Source organism: Micromesistius poutassou (assembly GCF_964030765.1).
Source record: "Micromesistius poutassou genome assembly, chromosome: 1".
NCBI classification, from domain to species: Eukaryota; Metazoa; Chordata; class Actinopteri; order Gadiformes; family Gadidae; genus Micromesistius; species Micromesistius poutassou.
This window is the reverse complement of record NC_140271.1, coordinates 15,388,371-15,402,695: the sequence shown is the minus strand read 5'-3', so window position 1 is coordinate 15,402,695 and position 14,325 is coordinate 15,388,371. Positions and strand designations below refer to the sequence as shown.

Below are 14,325 nucleotides of genomic sequence, written 5' to 3'. Positions count from 1 at the left end.
CACGGTTCATTGGTTATCGGGATTTTTGCAATCAAAACGTAGTGTTTGGTGTAAACATTTGCGGTTCTTGCGAACGACGCGTCGTAGGAATGAAAGCCATAGGCGGTATCTGTTGCACACAGGTTTATTTAACAATATGGTATATAAGTAAGAAATGAGCCATTTTAACCAGTTTGTACAGTGATTTCATTCTTAATTTCTGGATATTTACAGTATTGTCTATCTGCATGATTTACATGAGAGAACGGTTCATCAATTCAAGTTTAATGCAAGAGAAAAACGGTTGCAAAGAACTCTCTCTGAACTAAAATCAGCAGTAAAACAAGTATATCCCACCACAGGCAAAAGAGGTTCAGGAATTCATGAGAATTTTATTTTTCTTTTTTAAATGAAGAAACAAAGAAAGTTGAACATTGCAAGACAAAAGCACTGGGCCCATTCCAGTTTATTGAACACCCCGCACCAGTGGATGAACACTCAGTGCTGGTCATCCCCCCCCTCCCCACCCCACACACACCTGCCATGTTGTGTTTCGGTGTGTGTGCAAAAAGTCCCAGGTTCTATACAAACGTGTTAAACCTCCCGTAATCTCTGCAAACAGGACACAAAGTCGGCCTTTCCCAAAGACGTGTCCTTTTTGAAAAATTGTATATTAGAATAAATTAGCCAGGGGGGCAAAAGAAAAGGGAGAAAGAGGTGAAACCTGGCGGAAAAAAAAAAAAGTTCCCAGACAAAATTAATTTACAGTCTTCTCAACACAAAAAACGCTAGTCATTTTACCAGAGGTACAAAAGAGCCAAAATAAAACAAAACTTGATTTTTTTTTGTTTTGAGAAGTTTCATAAAAAAAAAAAAAAGAAAAGAAAAAAATAGGAAGTTCAACACCAGATCGTAAAGAAATGGAAAACAAACAAAATTAAAACATCACAACGACCAGAACAACATACTCTCGTGGCCTGGTCTGAACCAAAAAATATATTCTTTGTGTTTAATTGTCCTCTTCTTTTAAACAGCAATTATTTAAACCCCTCCTCGAGTAGCAGGAAGAATAAAGCAGTCCCTTGGTTTGAATGAAACGTTCACAGTCCTTAGGCCTCTCGACTAATTTCTCTGTAATTCCTTTCAACTTTTTACATAAGTACAAAAAAAGGTTCTTGGATGGAAACACGCATCAAGGCCATTGTTTGTTTTTTTTTGTTGTTTTTTTTAAATCTTCTTCCAAAGAAATGCTACAATCCTTCCACGTACTTCTCCAGCGTGTCCCCGGTGGTGTCTCCCCCCATCCCGCCCATGTTGTCACTGCCCAGCCCCCCCCGGCTGGGGGGGTTGAGCTGGGGTAGCATGGCGCTCTGCTCCGCCCCCGTCCCCATGTGTCCCTGCTCCATGGAGCCCGCCATGGGCCCGCCCAGGCCGGGGTGGGGGGAGCTGGAGTGCAGCGCGCCGTGCTGCGGCGAGGGGTGGGGCTGCATCCGCGGCGAGGGGCTGGAATGCGGGGGCTGCTGCTGCTGCTGCTGCTGCTGCGACGGCGGGCACGGCGACTGCACGGGGGCCGGCGACCGCACCTGGTTCCCCAGGGCGTTGCTCATGATGGCCTGGCCGCCGGGCAGGTGGGGCCCACCCTGGGGCGGCGGGCCCTGGAGCATGTGGGGCTGGGGGCTCATGGCGTTGGCCTGCTGCGCCGGGGAGCCCATCTGCTGCTGCTGCTGCTGCTGCTGCTTGAGCATCTGCTGCTGCTGCTGCAGAAGGCGCTGTTGGTGGAGGCTCTGGGCGTCCATGCCCATGCCCGGCTGCCCCATCTGGGCCATGGGCGGGAGCTGGCCCATGGGCCCTACGGCTCCCTGCATGGCCAGCTGCTGCTGCTGCTGCTGCTGCATGCGGAGCTGCGAGTAGCTAGGCGGGCCTGGCTGCTGCTGGGGGAACTGACTGTGGCCCTGCGGCATGCCTCCCTGCTGCTGCTGCTGCTGCTGCTGCTGCTGCTGCAACTGCTGCTGCTGCTGCTGCTGCTGCTGCTGCTGCTGCAAGCGGAGCATCTGCCTGCGAAACAGCTGCTGGTTGCCGTTGTGAGCGGCGCTCATCATCTGGCCCTGGGGGCCCATGGGGGCCATGCCCTGGGGGCCCGCCTGCTGCTGCGGCGCCTGCTGAGGCGGCTGCTGCTGCTGTTGGGCGGGCATCCCGGGCCTCTGCACGTGGGCCTGCTGCATGGCGGCCATCGCCTGCATGCCGGCCTGGGGGCCCATCATGGCCTGCTGCTGCTGCTGCTGGGGGTTCTGCTGGGGCGGGCCCTGCTGCTGCTGCTGCTGCGGCTGGGTGGCATGGTACTTGGCCGTCCGCTGCTTGATGAAGGCGGCCATCAGGTGGGGGTTGGACTTGAGGATGTTGAGGACCTGCTGCTGCTGCTGCGGCGAGCTGGGCGACTTGAGGGTGCGCAGCAGGTCCTGCAGGGCGCTGGGCGCGATGTTGCCCGGGATGCCGCGGGGCATGCCCTGCTGCTGGGGCGTCATGCCCGGTTGGGAGGGCCCCTGGGGCCCCATCACCACGCCGGGCATCTGGAGCCCCTGCTGCTGGGGCATCATGGGCCTCTGCATGAGCTGGCCCTGCTGGGCCATCTGGGGGGGCCCCTGCACCTGCTGGGGGACCATGTGGCCCTGCTGGGGGGGCCCCTGCTGCAGCTGCTGCTGCTGCTGCTGCGGGCCCTGCGGCGTCTGCATGGGGTTCTGCATGCCGCCGGGGCCCACGCCCACGGGGCCCCACGGGCTCTGCTGCATCACCTGGGGGCCCCGCGGGCCTTGCATCATCTGCATCTGGCCGCCCATGGGCCCCACCATGCGGGGGTGGGCCAGCGGCACGCCGTTTATGCCAAAGTTCTGCTGCTGCTGCTGCTGCTTGGCCTTCGCCACCATCTCGATCTGCTTGGCCACCTTGTGGGCGGCCATCAGGGTCTGCTGCTGCTGGGGGTTCTGCTGCTGCTGCTGCTGCTGCTGCAGCTGCTGCAGCTGCTGCTGTTGCTGCTGCTGCTGCTGCTGCTGCTGCTGTTGTTGGACCTGGGGGGGCATGCTGTGCAGTGGTGACGGCTGCTGATGGAGCGGGGACGACTGGGGCCCCGGCTTGCCCTGAGGGCCGGGCGTGGAGGGCTGGCTGAGACGGCCGTTGTTGGGGAAGCCCGAGGCCATGACGGCCGCGTTGGGGGTCTGCTGCTGCTGTTGCTGCGGCTGCCCCTGCTGCTGCTGCTGCTGCCCCTGCTGCTGCTGCTGCTGCTGCTGCTGCTGCGGGGGCTGGCTGGGGATGGGCTGGGGCGTCTGCGGCGTGTTGGGGTGCTGCCCCGAGGTGGGCGTGCCCGGCGTGGACGAGGACGGCGGCGACGGGAGGGGCATGCGAGCGCCCGCCATGGAGGCCATCCTACGCCGCATCATCTGGGCCTGCTGCAGCCGGTGCTGCAGCTGCTGCTGCCGGAGCTTCTGCTTGATGTTGAGGCAGAAGGGGACGGGACACTTGTTCTCCTGGCAGTGCTTGGCGTGGTAGCAGCACAGGGCGATCAGCTGCTTGCACACGGGGCAGCCGGCGTTGGTCTTGCGCTTGCAGCTCTTGGTGTGCTGCACCACCCGCTTCATCTTCTGGCAGGACGGCAGCGAGCAGTTGGCGTTGCGGCACTGGCAGGCGTGCACCAGCGACTGGATGCAGCGCTGGATGCTCAGGCGCCGGCTCTCCTGGGGGCTCTTGGAGGCCTCGCCGCTGGGGTTGTTGCTGTCGTCGTCCAGGCCCAGGCCCCACTTGACCATCTTGTGCTCGTGGCCCTTGATGCCGTGGCAGTTGATGCACAGGTCGAAGTCCTGGAGGGAAGAACGACAACGAATGCTGGTTAGACACACGTGCCCGAGGGAACACCCATGTACTGGGTGTTGGGGTACTGGTTTACAACTACAGCTCTACTTCAATGCTGCCTATTGTGGTTTCTCAAGCTTATTTTGTTGTGTAAAATACTTTACTGTGCACCTCTGTTTATGTAAATCCCATTGGTGACACACACACACACACACACACACACACACACACACACACACACACGCCCTCCCCCCCTCACCTCGCAGACGGTGCAGTGCCAGCGCGTCTCCACGTGGTTCTTGCACTCGTTGCAGGTGTACACGAAGCGGTCCTGGCCCTGGTTGTGCAGCTCCACCAGCATGCACATGGAGCTCCACTTGCAGCGCCGCAGCGAGCTGAACTCCCAGTGCTTGTCGCGGGCCAGCGTCAGGAAGGCGTCGCGGCCGTCCATCAGGTCGTTGCTCAGCAGGGGGTCCGGGTCCATGATGGGTGGCAGGGTGTTGACGAGGGGCCCCGCGTGGAGGTGGATCACGAAGAACACCTGGTGACGACGGGTGGATTAGACGCGTTACCCAGGCGACAGGAGGACGTGTCCGTATAAGGGTATAGGACAGGGTATAGGACAAAGCGTCATGTGTCAACTTTTAGGTTTAAAATCTGCGTATGCATAGGCTAGTAGCAGGCTACTACCGTGACTGATTAGGAAAAACGTATCGAGTCCTCTTGCTTTAAACGGTAAATGGACTGCATTTATAGAGCACTTTTCAATCCAGTGGCCACTCAAAGCCCTTCACAATATTGCCTAACATTCACCCATTCACACACTCATTCACACACACGACAACGGCGGTGTCGACCATGCAAGGCGACAGGCCAGCTCGTCGGGATCAACTAGGGTTAGGCGTCACGCTCAGAGACACCTCGAGGAGCCGGGGATCGAACTAGCAACCTTCCGGTTACCAGCCAACCCACTCTATCTCCTGAGCCACGTGCTGCTTCACATGTCAAAAAGGTCCACGAGTCACTCATCATGCAAGTCTAAGTGATGAGCTTTGGCTCCGCCCACCTCCTTGTGTTTCTCCATGTTGGCGTAGAGCTTCTGGGAGAGGTCGTTGGCCACGTTGGGCATGCCCGGCTTCTTCTTATTGGCCCGGCTCACGCTGCTCTTGTTCTTGTTGGTCTTCTTGTTGTTCTTCTTCTTGGCGTTCTTGCTCTCCGCCTGGGCCCCCTGGGGGAGACGGGAGAAGAAGTGCATGACGTTAAGATGAGATGAAGATGATGATGATGATGAAAAGACTGGAATATGAACCTATATTCCAGTTAACAGGCTGCTAATAGCATTGAGCTAAACAGGAAATGCTAACGAACGATTTTAAAAAAACAGCGCAAAATTGAAACTTAAAGATAACTAGAACTTTAAGATTTGGACTTAAGTCCAAATCTTTGTGCGTGCGTTTGTAGTAGAAATCACGCCAATGTTTTCTATACAAAGCCTTCTCTTCCCCCCCGCCCCCCCCCCCTCCTTGTGCGTTTGTATAGTGTGCGTTTATATAGAGTGTGTGTATAGAGCGTGAGTTTGTATAGAAAACACGCACACAAAGCCCTCCCCTCCTCCTCCTCACCTCGGGGGTCTCGCAGGAGGTGCTGTTCTCCTCCCTCTTGCGCTCCTCCTCCTCCTGCTCCAGCTCCTTGATGCTCTCCTCCAGCACGTTGGGCCAGAAGTCCCCCTCGAAGTAGGGCAGCTCGTTGGCGCTGGTCAGCCGGTCCTCCGTGGCCTGCTTGCAGATGTCCTGCGATCACACAAGAGACCAGCGGGTCAGGAACCCGGACCAGGAACGCGGACCAGGGGGACCCACCGGCCGAGCGGCCCCGTTAAACCCGACCCTGGGCGGGCCGGGGGTTTACGGAGTCAACCGTAGAGCTCAGAGGTTATTTCAAAAACACTGAATCCATTACGGCGCCCACTACGGGCAAAATTCATAACTTCTTTTGGACTTATTTGAGACTTTTACTGTTTGTCCATTTTGTCATTTGTCAACTGTGCTTTCTAGTTTACTGACTTTGTGAGCTACTGGATATCTGAATTTCCCCAAGGGGATGAATAAAGTGTCTAACTATCTATCTATCTATCTATCCATCCATCTATCCATCTATCCATCTATCTACCTATCTATCCATCTAAACATATTGGCCATTGCCTCAAACGTTTTGACCTCCAAGCTCCAAGAGTAGTAAAGATAAGATAACATGTCATGATATAATATTACAGTCCTCAGGGCGAGCTCTTGATCAAGCAGCCCCCCCCCCCCCCGGTGACGCCGTGTGCGCCGCGCTGACCTTGTAGTCGTGGAGGATCCTCTCGGCGAAGGCCTTGTCCAGCATCTTGCGGTACCACTCCTGCAGCCTCTTGGGCTTGGGGATCTTCTGGTCCATGGGGTGGCAGTGGAAGATGTAGTCGTCCCCCTCGCTGGGAGGGCAGGCCCAGATGTGGCCGAACACGTACCTGGAGGAGGAGGAGGAGGAGGAGGAGGAGGAGGAAGAAGAAGTAGGAGTAGATGGAGGAAGAGGAAGAAGAGGTAGAGAATGAGGAGGAGGAGGAGGAGGAAGAAGAGGTGGAGTAGGGGGGGAAGAGGAAGAAGAGGAGGAGAATGAGGAGGAGGGGGAGGATGTTGGAGGAGGGAGGAAGGAGGAGTCTTAAAACAATGCTTATCTCAGGACCCACTACAGTTCCTCCACACTTGCACAGGAGAAACCCGTTGCCAGGTTCCCAGCAGTGAGAGCTCAGGGGGGCTTTGTGCGTGACTGCACTGACGGCCAACACCTACCCCAGCTTCTTGACATACTCCAGGTAGCCTATCAGGATCTCGTGGTAGACCGCCGTCCTCAGTAGGCGGGGCTTGAAGAAGTGAATACTGTCGAGGTATGAGATGTAAACCCGTCTGCGAAAAAGGGAGAGAAAGGTCATTAGGAGGTGTGAACAAGGATGTACTTGATTGCACTTGAACTTGAAGTCTGCAGCCCTCCAGGGGGTCTGGGTGGGGGTGGGGGAGGGGGAGGGGGGGCGTACCTGGTGTTGGGGAAGGCACACTCCGAGCCGTACTCCTGGACGTGCATGCCAAAGAAGCACACGTCCACCCCGTCGATCTCCTCAAACGCAAAAAGTGCTTTGGTTCTGTAAGGGAAGGTCTCCATCATCTCACCCGAGTCCACGAACCTGCGGCCCAACAGAACACACAAAGCGGGTCATCCACAAGGCCGGCAGGACAACGTGTCACGTGCAAATAAGAAGAGGAATCCAAGTGCTGTAGGTCCGATTTAAGAGGCATCATTGGCGTCGTTTGAGGGACATGCAACAGCCATGCACATTGGAAATCTCTTGTTTCCAGCCGACTACACCTGCTTCTGTATGAACTATTTATTATAGATTTTAGGGAATTTCTTCCCTGATTGATTTGAGGAATTCATCTTGCCCGTCAATCACAGGTGTGTGAATGAAACATGTTTTTTGGGTTTGTTTATGGTGCACAGCTGCTTGCCATAACAGCAGAGCCTCTGGGGCGAGAACTCTGGAGACAACCAGAGCCAACCTAGCCACTGTTTATGGGAACAATTTGCTCCATGAGTTTCCGTGCAAAAACACACACTGACATTTGAAGGGGTTTCATAAATCCTCCAGCATGTTTGGGTTTCTTATCGGGACAGTGGTAAATATAGCCCAGCTGATTCAACTAACTACTACCACGTGAACTCACGCCAACCACACTGTTTATAGATGCCGCTGTTTGATTAAGTCTGATTTTGGGTATATATACACATTACACACATAATCAGACCTATGCATTTTGTAGGACTACATTTGATATAAAGTCATTTCATAAGTGGCCTGGACATGCAATGTACTTTCAAAATGTTGATCTTCGACGACTGGACCTACCTGGACTTCATGCCAGGTTTCACCTCCGTGTGTTTGTCAGAGCTGGCCACAACCCGCACAAACACCTCGCCCGCCTCCGGATGGTTCTGCCTCTTCAAGTACTTGTTCACCCGGTCCTCGATGTAAGTTCCCAGCCGCGTGGTCTGCAACCCTGGTAGGATTTATGTCCGATTAATGACATTGAACAGCCACAGAGGAGTTTTGTGTTCTTTAAAACCCGTCGATGCTGAAGTCCACCCTCTTTACTAAGGGCAAATCGTTATTCAATCTTCATTGATACGTTTTAAATCAATCGTTTGCTTTTAATGTTGTTATTACTATGCCCACTTGTTTCGTATGGACTGTTTGATAGAGTAGACACTGTGCACTGTCCAAAATGAATTTCCTTTGGGGCGATAAAAGTTGATCACGTCTTGAATCAGCGATTGCAACGTGGCAACAGGCAGACGAAGACAACAGTGAAGAAGTCTTGCGTTGCTTTGACCTTAGCGTCTGCGTTATCCGCACTCGATCTCTCCGTCTGTCTAACACAGCGAGGGAGGGGACATGATGTCCGGATGCGCCGCAGCTTACTTTTGGCTGAGAACTTGTTGTCTTTTCTCGTCTTGGCGGACTTCTTGAGGCAGTTGTCGCAGATGAAGCTGGAAGACAAACGGCAAAAATAAGTATGTGTGTCTCGGGAAGAGGGAGGGGGAGGGGGAGGGGGAGGTAGGGGGCTGTGGGGGGTTAATAAGGAATCATAAACCAGGAGGAGGTGGACTCATAAAGAGACTTACCCCGACGGCCAGATAACGTCATAGTGCAGCACGCAGATCTGGTGCATCTTCCTCCCGCAGTCTTTACATTCTACAAACCTGGGAGGACAACGGTGAACGTTAAAGTGACTGCATCTGTACAGCGCTTTTTCTCACCAGTGGCCACTGAAATCGCTTCACAATACTGCCCGACATTCACCCATTCATGCAACACAATCACACTCCGAGGGCGGTGTCAACCATGCAGGGCGCCGGGAGCCGTTTGGGTGAGGCGTCCTGCTCAGGGACACCTCGACACTCTAGGTTAGGAGGAGCCGAGGATCGAACTGGCAACCTTCTGGTTGACCAGACGACCCGCTGTACCTCCTGAGCCACATCTCAACACTCTTCCTCTCAAAGCCCTGGCTAGAGTTGGTACTCACGGTTCAGGGTCCAGCGAGTCGTTCTTCTTCTTCTCAAACTGCTCTTTTGAAATCATTCTAGACGGAGAACAGGACAGCAGACGCCATGTTTTAAACACTCAATTAAAACAAATCGACCAGTGAGCAGAGTGCGCGCGCGACTCCACCCTCTGGGGGAACGCGGGTAATTGTAATGGATGTGTGTGTGACATATGGCGAGGGGATACCAGCTGCCGCCGATTTGGACCAATCAGCAGACGGCAGCGGCCTGGCCTTGCGTCGGGGGGGAGGGGGGTTCTGTGTGTCCCGACGCACGGCTGGGGTGGGGGGGGGGGTGGGGGTCAACTCACGTCTGGGGCTGTGCGGGGTCGTCGCCCAGGGTTACGCTGTTGCCCTGGATCTCATTGAAGCACTTCTCGCAGAAGTGGTACCTGTGGGTGACAAGGCCATGTTGGGGTGAGCTGCAGACAGACAGACAGACAGACAGACAGACAGACAGACAGACAGACAGACAGACAGACACAGTAGCGGTACGGGCAACCCGGCGCCCACGGAGGCGGAACGAGGGGGTGAACATGCGGTCACACACACACACACACACACACGCGGGTGAGTCACGTGTGTGAGGGGGGACTCCGTCATGGTCAAACACACACACATACACGGGAATGGCTGAAACAATACAACGTGTAACAAAGAACCCTGCAGATGTTCCGACACGCTGTGTTAATTACGCGTAGTAAGTAATTACATGCGGGAATTCATTTGTGGATGGACAATTATATTTTGCAGGTTGGTGGATTAATCGTTAAGCTCTTATTGCAAGGTTCTCGGTAAGAAGTTATTATTAAAAAACGGCAAACTGATTTAGTCAAGGACCGAAAAACTAAAAATAATGAAAACCAATTAGAACCAAACGCATTTTTCATTGCGTTAAATTACATCCACTATACAACCCACGTGATTTTAATTCTTATATCAGTCACTAAGTCACTCCTGTACGGATTAAAATAGTTCATATTTTTTGGGGGAGAGATTAGAACGCCGTAGCCTTCAACACCAGGGGGCGCATCCGAGCTGAAGCTCAGCCTGGACCCCGGCGTTTGGGTGTTTTGCACACAAACGGTAATTGCTATAATGATGCACCTCTGCCCCTATGGCCGGAGGCGCTGCGTGCACACTGACCTGTTCTGGTAGCTGAAGTAGGTGCCGTCCCTGGAGATGGTGCACAGCTGCTTGCCATAACAGCAGAGCGTCTGAGGCGAGAACTCGTACTGTGGAGAGAACCACGACAGACAGGGGGTTCATTCGGTTCAAGTGTCTTAGTCACAGGAGCGGCGTTGACTGCCCGGGCCACTGTTTATGGGAACAATTTGCTTCATGTTTGTGTTTCTTATCGGGACAGTGGTAAACATAGTCCCGCTGATTCAGATCTATTACCGAGTGAAGTCACTCCAAACCACACTGTTTATAAATACCGCTGTTTGATTAAGTGATTAATTGGGTATATACACACATAATCAGACCTGTGCATTTTGTAGGACTACATTTGAAATAAAGTGTGATTTCACAAGTGGCCTGGACATGCAAGGAACAATTACAAAAACAAACTAAATCATACAATCTGTGATGAAATTGCATTGAAGTGTAGAGCGGGTTGGCTGGTAACCGCAAGGTTGCTGGTTCGATCCCCCGGCTCCTGCTAGCTAGAGTGTCGCAGTGTCCCTGAGCGAGACGCCTCACCCTAATTGCTCCTGACGAGCTGGCTGTCGCCGTCGGTGTGTGAATGCGTGCATGAATGGGTGAATGTCAGTCAACACTGTAAAGCGCTTTGGATAAACGCGCTATATAAATGAGGAACATAAACACCGAATCACTTTTGTCAGTTGGAAACGGTTCCGTTCGGTGCCACAAAGTGAACATTTCTGTGTTTAATTTGACTAAAATGTACAAAGTTGTGTGAAAGTCCAGTACCTAAGTAAAAAAGCTGTTCCAGAGTGAGAGTTCTCCATTGGCTGCACAGTCTGCCCGAGCAGGCACGTTGCATGTTTCGACCACGCCCCTTGACCCACGCCCCTTGACCTAGCACTTGCTCCTACGGAACCTCACGCGTGCGTTTTCCCCAAAAACTTGTCTACTACCGTCTGGTCACGACTGCTCAGATTGCTTTCTTTCCCTCCTACGGGGGGGTTCACCTACCCTTTAACAACATCAAACCCTCTCCGCCCCTCCCAGCACCCCCCTCTCTCTCCACCTCCCCCAGCGCCCCCCCCTCTCGCCGTCTCCCCCACCCCCCACTCTCCCCCCCTCTCCTCCTCCTCCTCTGTCGCGCTCACCTTGCGGCCGCAGCAGTAGCCCAGGCCCTGCATGACGGGGTCGATCTCCGACTCAAACACCTCGGCCAGCTTGGAGCAGTACTTGTAGACGCGCGACGTCTTGCGGTTGTACAGCCAGGCGTTGTTGAACATCAGCCACACGTCGTCCACGTACTGCCAGGGCTCCTGGAACTGCCCCGTGTCCAGCTTGCGCTTGATGGTGGACAGGTCCATGGGGGTCTTCACGATGTCAAAGTAGTCCTGCGGGGGGCGGGAGAGGGGGGGGGGGGACGCGAGCCGTTAGAGATGTGGTTTGGGGGATTGGGGGGGGGGGGCTGGATTGGAATGGGGCGGTTATGGATGCTTGATTATCAGAAATGTGATAAGAAACGTCTACAGGATTATAAACATAAACATGTCATTTAAATACCACAAAAATGCCTTTGTTTAATTATCAAGTACAAAATTAGACCAGGAATGGTTTTGTATACAAAGTTCACATAGTGGGACAAAACAGGTCATATAAATCATCTAATTCCATAACATAAAAGGAATCGCTGGTCTGAAAATGGTTGTGCATCCTGAAATGACAACGTGGTGGTGGTGGTGGTAGTGGTGGTGGTAGTGGTGGTGGTGGTGATGGTTTTGGTGCTGGTGGTAGTGATGGTGATGCTGATGATGATGGTTTTGGTGGTGGTAGTGGTGGAGGCGGTAGTGGTGATGGTGGTGGTAGTGGTGCTGGTGGTGGTGATGGTGGTGGTAGTGGTGATGGTGGTGGTAGTGGTGCTGGTGGTGGTGATGGTGGTGGTAGTGGTGATGGTGGTGGTAGTGGTGGTGGTAGTGGTGATGGTGGTGGTAGTGGTGGTGGTGGTGATGGTTTTGGTGCTGGTGGTAGTGATGGTGATGCTGATGATGATGGTTTTGGTGGTGGTAGTGGTGATGGTGGTGGTAGTGGTGCTGGTGGTGGTGATGGTGGTGGTGGTGATGACGGTAGTAGTGGTGGTGGCGGTGTGTCCACTCACGGGGATGCCCAGGAGCATGGGGTCCACGGGCTGCCTGAAGGGCAGGGACTCGGGGTCCTGCCGGTAGAGGGACTCCAGGGTGGGCATCAGGGCCTGCCTCAGCTCCTCCGGCTTGAAGACTGCAGAGCGGGGGGGGGGGGGGGTCAGGGGGGCGGCGTTAAAGAGTTTTATAGACCCTCCCAGGTGACGAACACGCTATGTGTATACCACATGTTCTGCTGCGGTTTATAGTGATATCATGTCCGATCAATTATAAATCAAGTGCAAAATGAGAAGAGCAATGTTATCACTGGGCGTAGGCTGTTTCTGTAATTGTTCATTGCATGTTCAGGCATCTTCTGAAATGACTCTATATTTGAAATGTAGCCCTACAAAATGGATAGGTCTGATAATGTGTGTATACATCAAAAAATATGACCTAATCAAACTAGCGGTTTCCATAAACAGTGTGGTTGGAGTGACTTCATTGTTAACGCTTTGAACATTTCCTCCAAAACGTTAACGTCGCAAAGGTCACATTACAAATGATTTACAAGAAGCAAAAGGGGGGCAGGTTTTCTCCGGGGCGGTTTCGCTTCCTACTTTTCCGGCGGTTCTGCGCGGCGGCGGTGCCGTTGGTGCCGTCCTCCTCCTCCTTCGTCGTCGTCGTCGTCGTCGTCTCCTTCACCGGCGGCTTCTTCTCCTCCGTCTCCATGGCCTCCGGCTTGACCTCCAGCACCTCCTCCTTCTTCACCAGCAGCGGGGGCTTCCGGTCCACCTCCTCGTGCGGCGGCTGCAAACACAGGGAAGTCATTACCAGCCCCGGGCACGCAGCGGGGCGTTTATGGACACCGTCTCCTTATAGATGTGTAGGTGTGTGCTCGGGGGGCCCCCGGGGGCGTGAAGTACATTGGCTTCATCCACAGGGGGCGACTAACGACGAACGAGGGCCCCGGGGTCGGGGAAGGGTTTAGGGGATCGGGGGTCGTGCTAAAACCGCATCTATGGGTTTGGGTATTTCAATGGTTTCTAGATCTTGCCCAAAAACAAAAAGTGGCCCCTTTATGCTGTATTCATACTGTAACTCGTATTCATACTGTTAACCTAGCCATTGTCGATGCTTTACACTTGTTTCTATGAACATCTTTACTGTACCGACAGCGATGTACTGTTTCCTCTCTCTTCTACCTTCGTCGTACTGAATGCCCTGAACGTAAACGTAAGGTACTGGGAGTCCATCCGCTGTGTTCAACCAGGAGTGAGCGTCTTCTCTCTACCTCGCTCTTTATGTCCATCTGCTTCTTCCCCGAGCCGCCGGTGCCGTCCTCCCTGGGCTCCGCCCGCGTCTCCGCGGTAACCATGTCGGGCAGCGCCTGCTGGGAGCTGGCGTCGGCCACGGAGCCCGGCGTGGGGGCGTGGTTGTCCACGCTGGCCGCGGCCTGGGACAGCTGCAGGGAGACACAAGGGGCAGACGGTTGAAGCGCGCTGGTTCGCACTGGGAGGACGCGCAGGGCGAACACTAGCCACTCTGCGCTTCTGAGGGGGATAAATAATTCACGTGTTATGAATTAGGCACGTTTAATGATCCTTAAAGAAAGGATGTGATTACAGCGAGCGCGAGTGGGTCCTGATAAGAGGGAACCGGGGAGTAGAGCCCGGCGGTGCCAGACCGGATCCGGTCTGGACGTTGGTAGTGAACTCAGAGAACAGTTCAGGCCTTTCGTAGCCAAGCCGGTTCTCAAACCCACGATTTACACCAAACAGTCAGGAAGACATCGGACCGTCCGCATCGCCCGGCTCTACTGGGGGACGGGGGGACGGGTAGGGAGGGGGGACTGGTGGGGGAGGGGGTTCATGTGAGGAGGAGGTAGGTGGGGAGGGGAAACGGGTGGGGAGGGAGGAAACGGGTGGGGAGGGGGAACGGGTGAGGAGGGAGGAACGGGTGTGAAGGGGGTACAGGTGTGAAGGGGGTACAGGTGTGAAGGGGGGGGGGTACAGTCGGGGAGGAAGTTCATGTGGGGAGGAGGAGCAGGAACGATGTGGAGGAGGGGGAGTGGGTAGGGAGGGGGAACGACTGAGGAGGGGTGACGGGTGGGGGAA

The 14,325-nt window shown here is 54.3% G+C and overlaps 1 protein-coding gene across 6 annotated transcripts in view; it reads right to left on the bottom strand.

Moving 5' to 3' along the window:
* Positions 1-130: 130 nt before the first annotated feature.
* The window catches only part of crebbpb (CREB binding lysine acetyltransferase b), a 36,872-nt gene continuing 22,677 nt past the window's right edge, over positions 131-14,325 (bottom strand). For all 6 annotated transcript variants that reach the window (XM_084488313.1, XM_084488314.1, XM_084488315.1 and 3 more), the window contains exons 15-31: positions 13,503-13,673; positions 12,829-13,018; positions 12,247-12,365; positions 11,246-11,485; positions 10,095-10,183; positions 9,260-9,340; positions 8,931-8,987; positions 8,530-8,607; positions 8,327-8,394; positions 7,754-7,904; positions 6,887-7,033; positions 6,645-6,758; positions 6,157-6,322; positions 5,442-5,609; positions 4,886-5,047; positions 4,079-4,360; positions 131-3,827 (exon numbers count right to left, since the gene is read on the bottom strand). In XM_084488313.1, the coding sequence (XP_084344439.1) occupies positions 1,230-3,827; positions 4,079-4,360; positions 4,886-5,047; positions 5,442-5,609; positions 6,157-6,322; positions 6,645-6,758; positions 6,887-7,033; positions 7,754-7,904; positions 8,327-8,394; positions 8,530-8,607; positions 8,931-8,987; positions 9,260-9,340; positions 10,095-10,183; positions 11,246-11,485; positions 12,247-12,365; positions 12,829-13,018; positions 13,503-13,673 (4,881 nt within the window). In that variant the 3' untranslated portion in view covers positions 131-1,229. The remainder of the gene's footprint in view (positions 3,828-4,078; positions 4,361-4,885; positions 5,048-5,441; positions 5,610-6,156; positions 6,323-6,644; positions 6,759-6,886; positions 7,034-7,753; positions 7,905-8,326; positions 8,395-8,529; positions 8,608-8,930; positions 8,988-9,259; positions 9,341-10,094; positions 10,184-11,245; positions 11,486-12,246; positions 12,366-12,828; positions 13,019-13,502; positions 13,674-14,325) is intronic.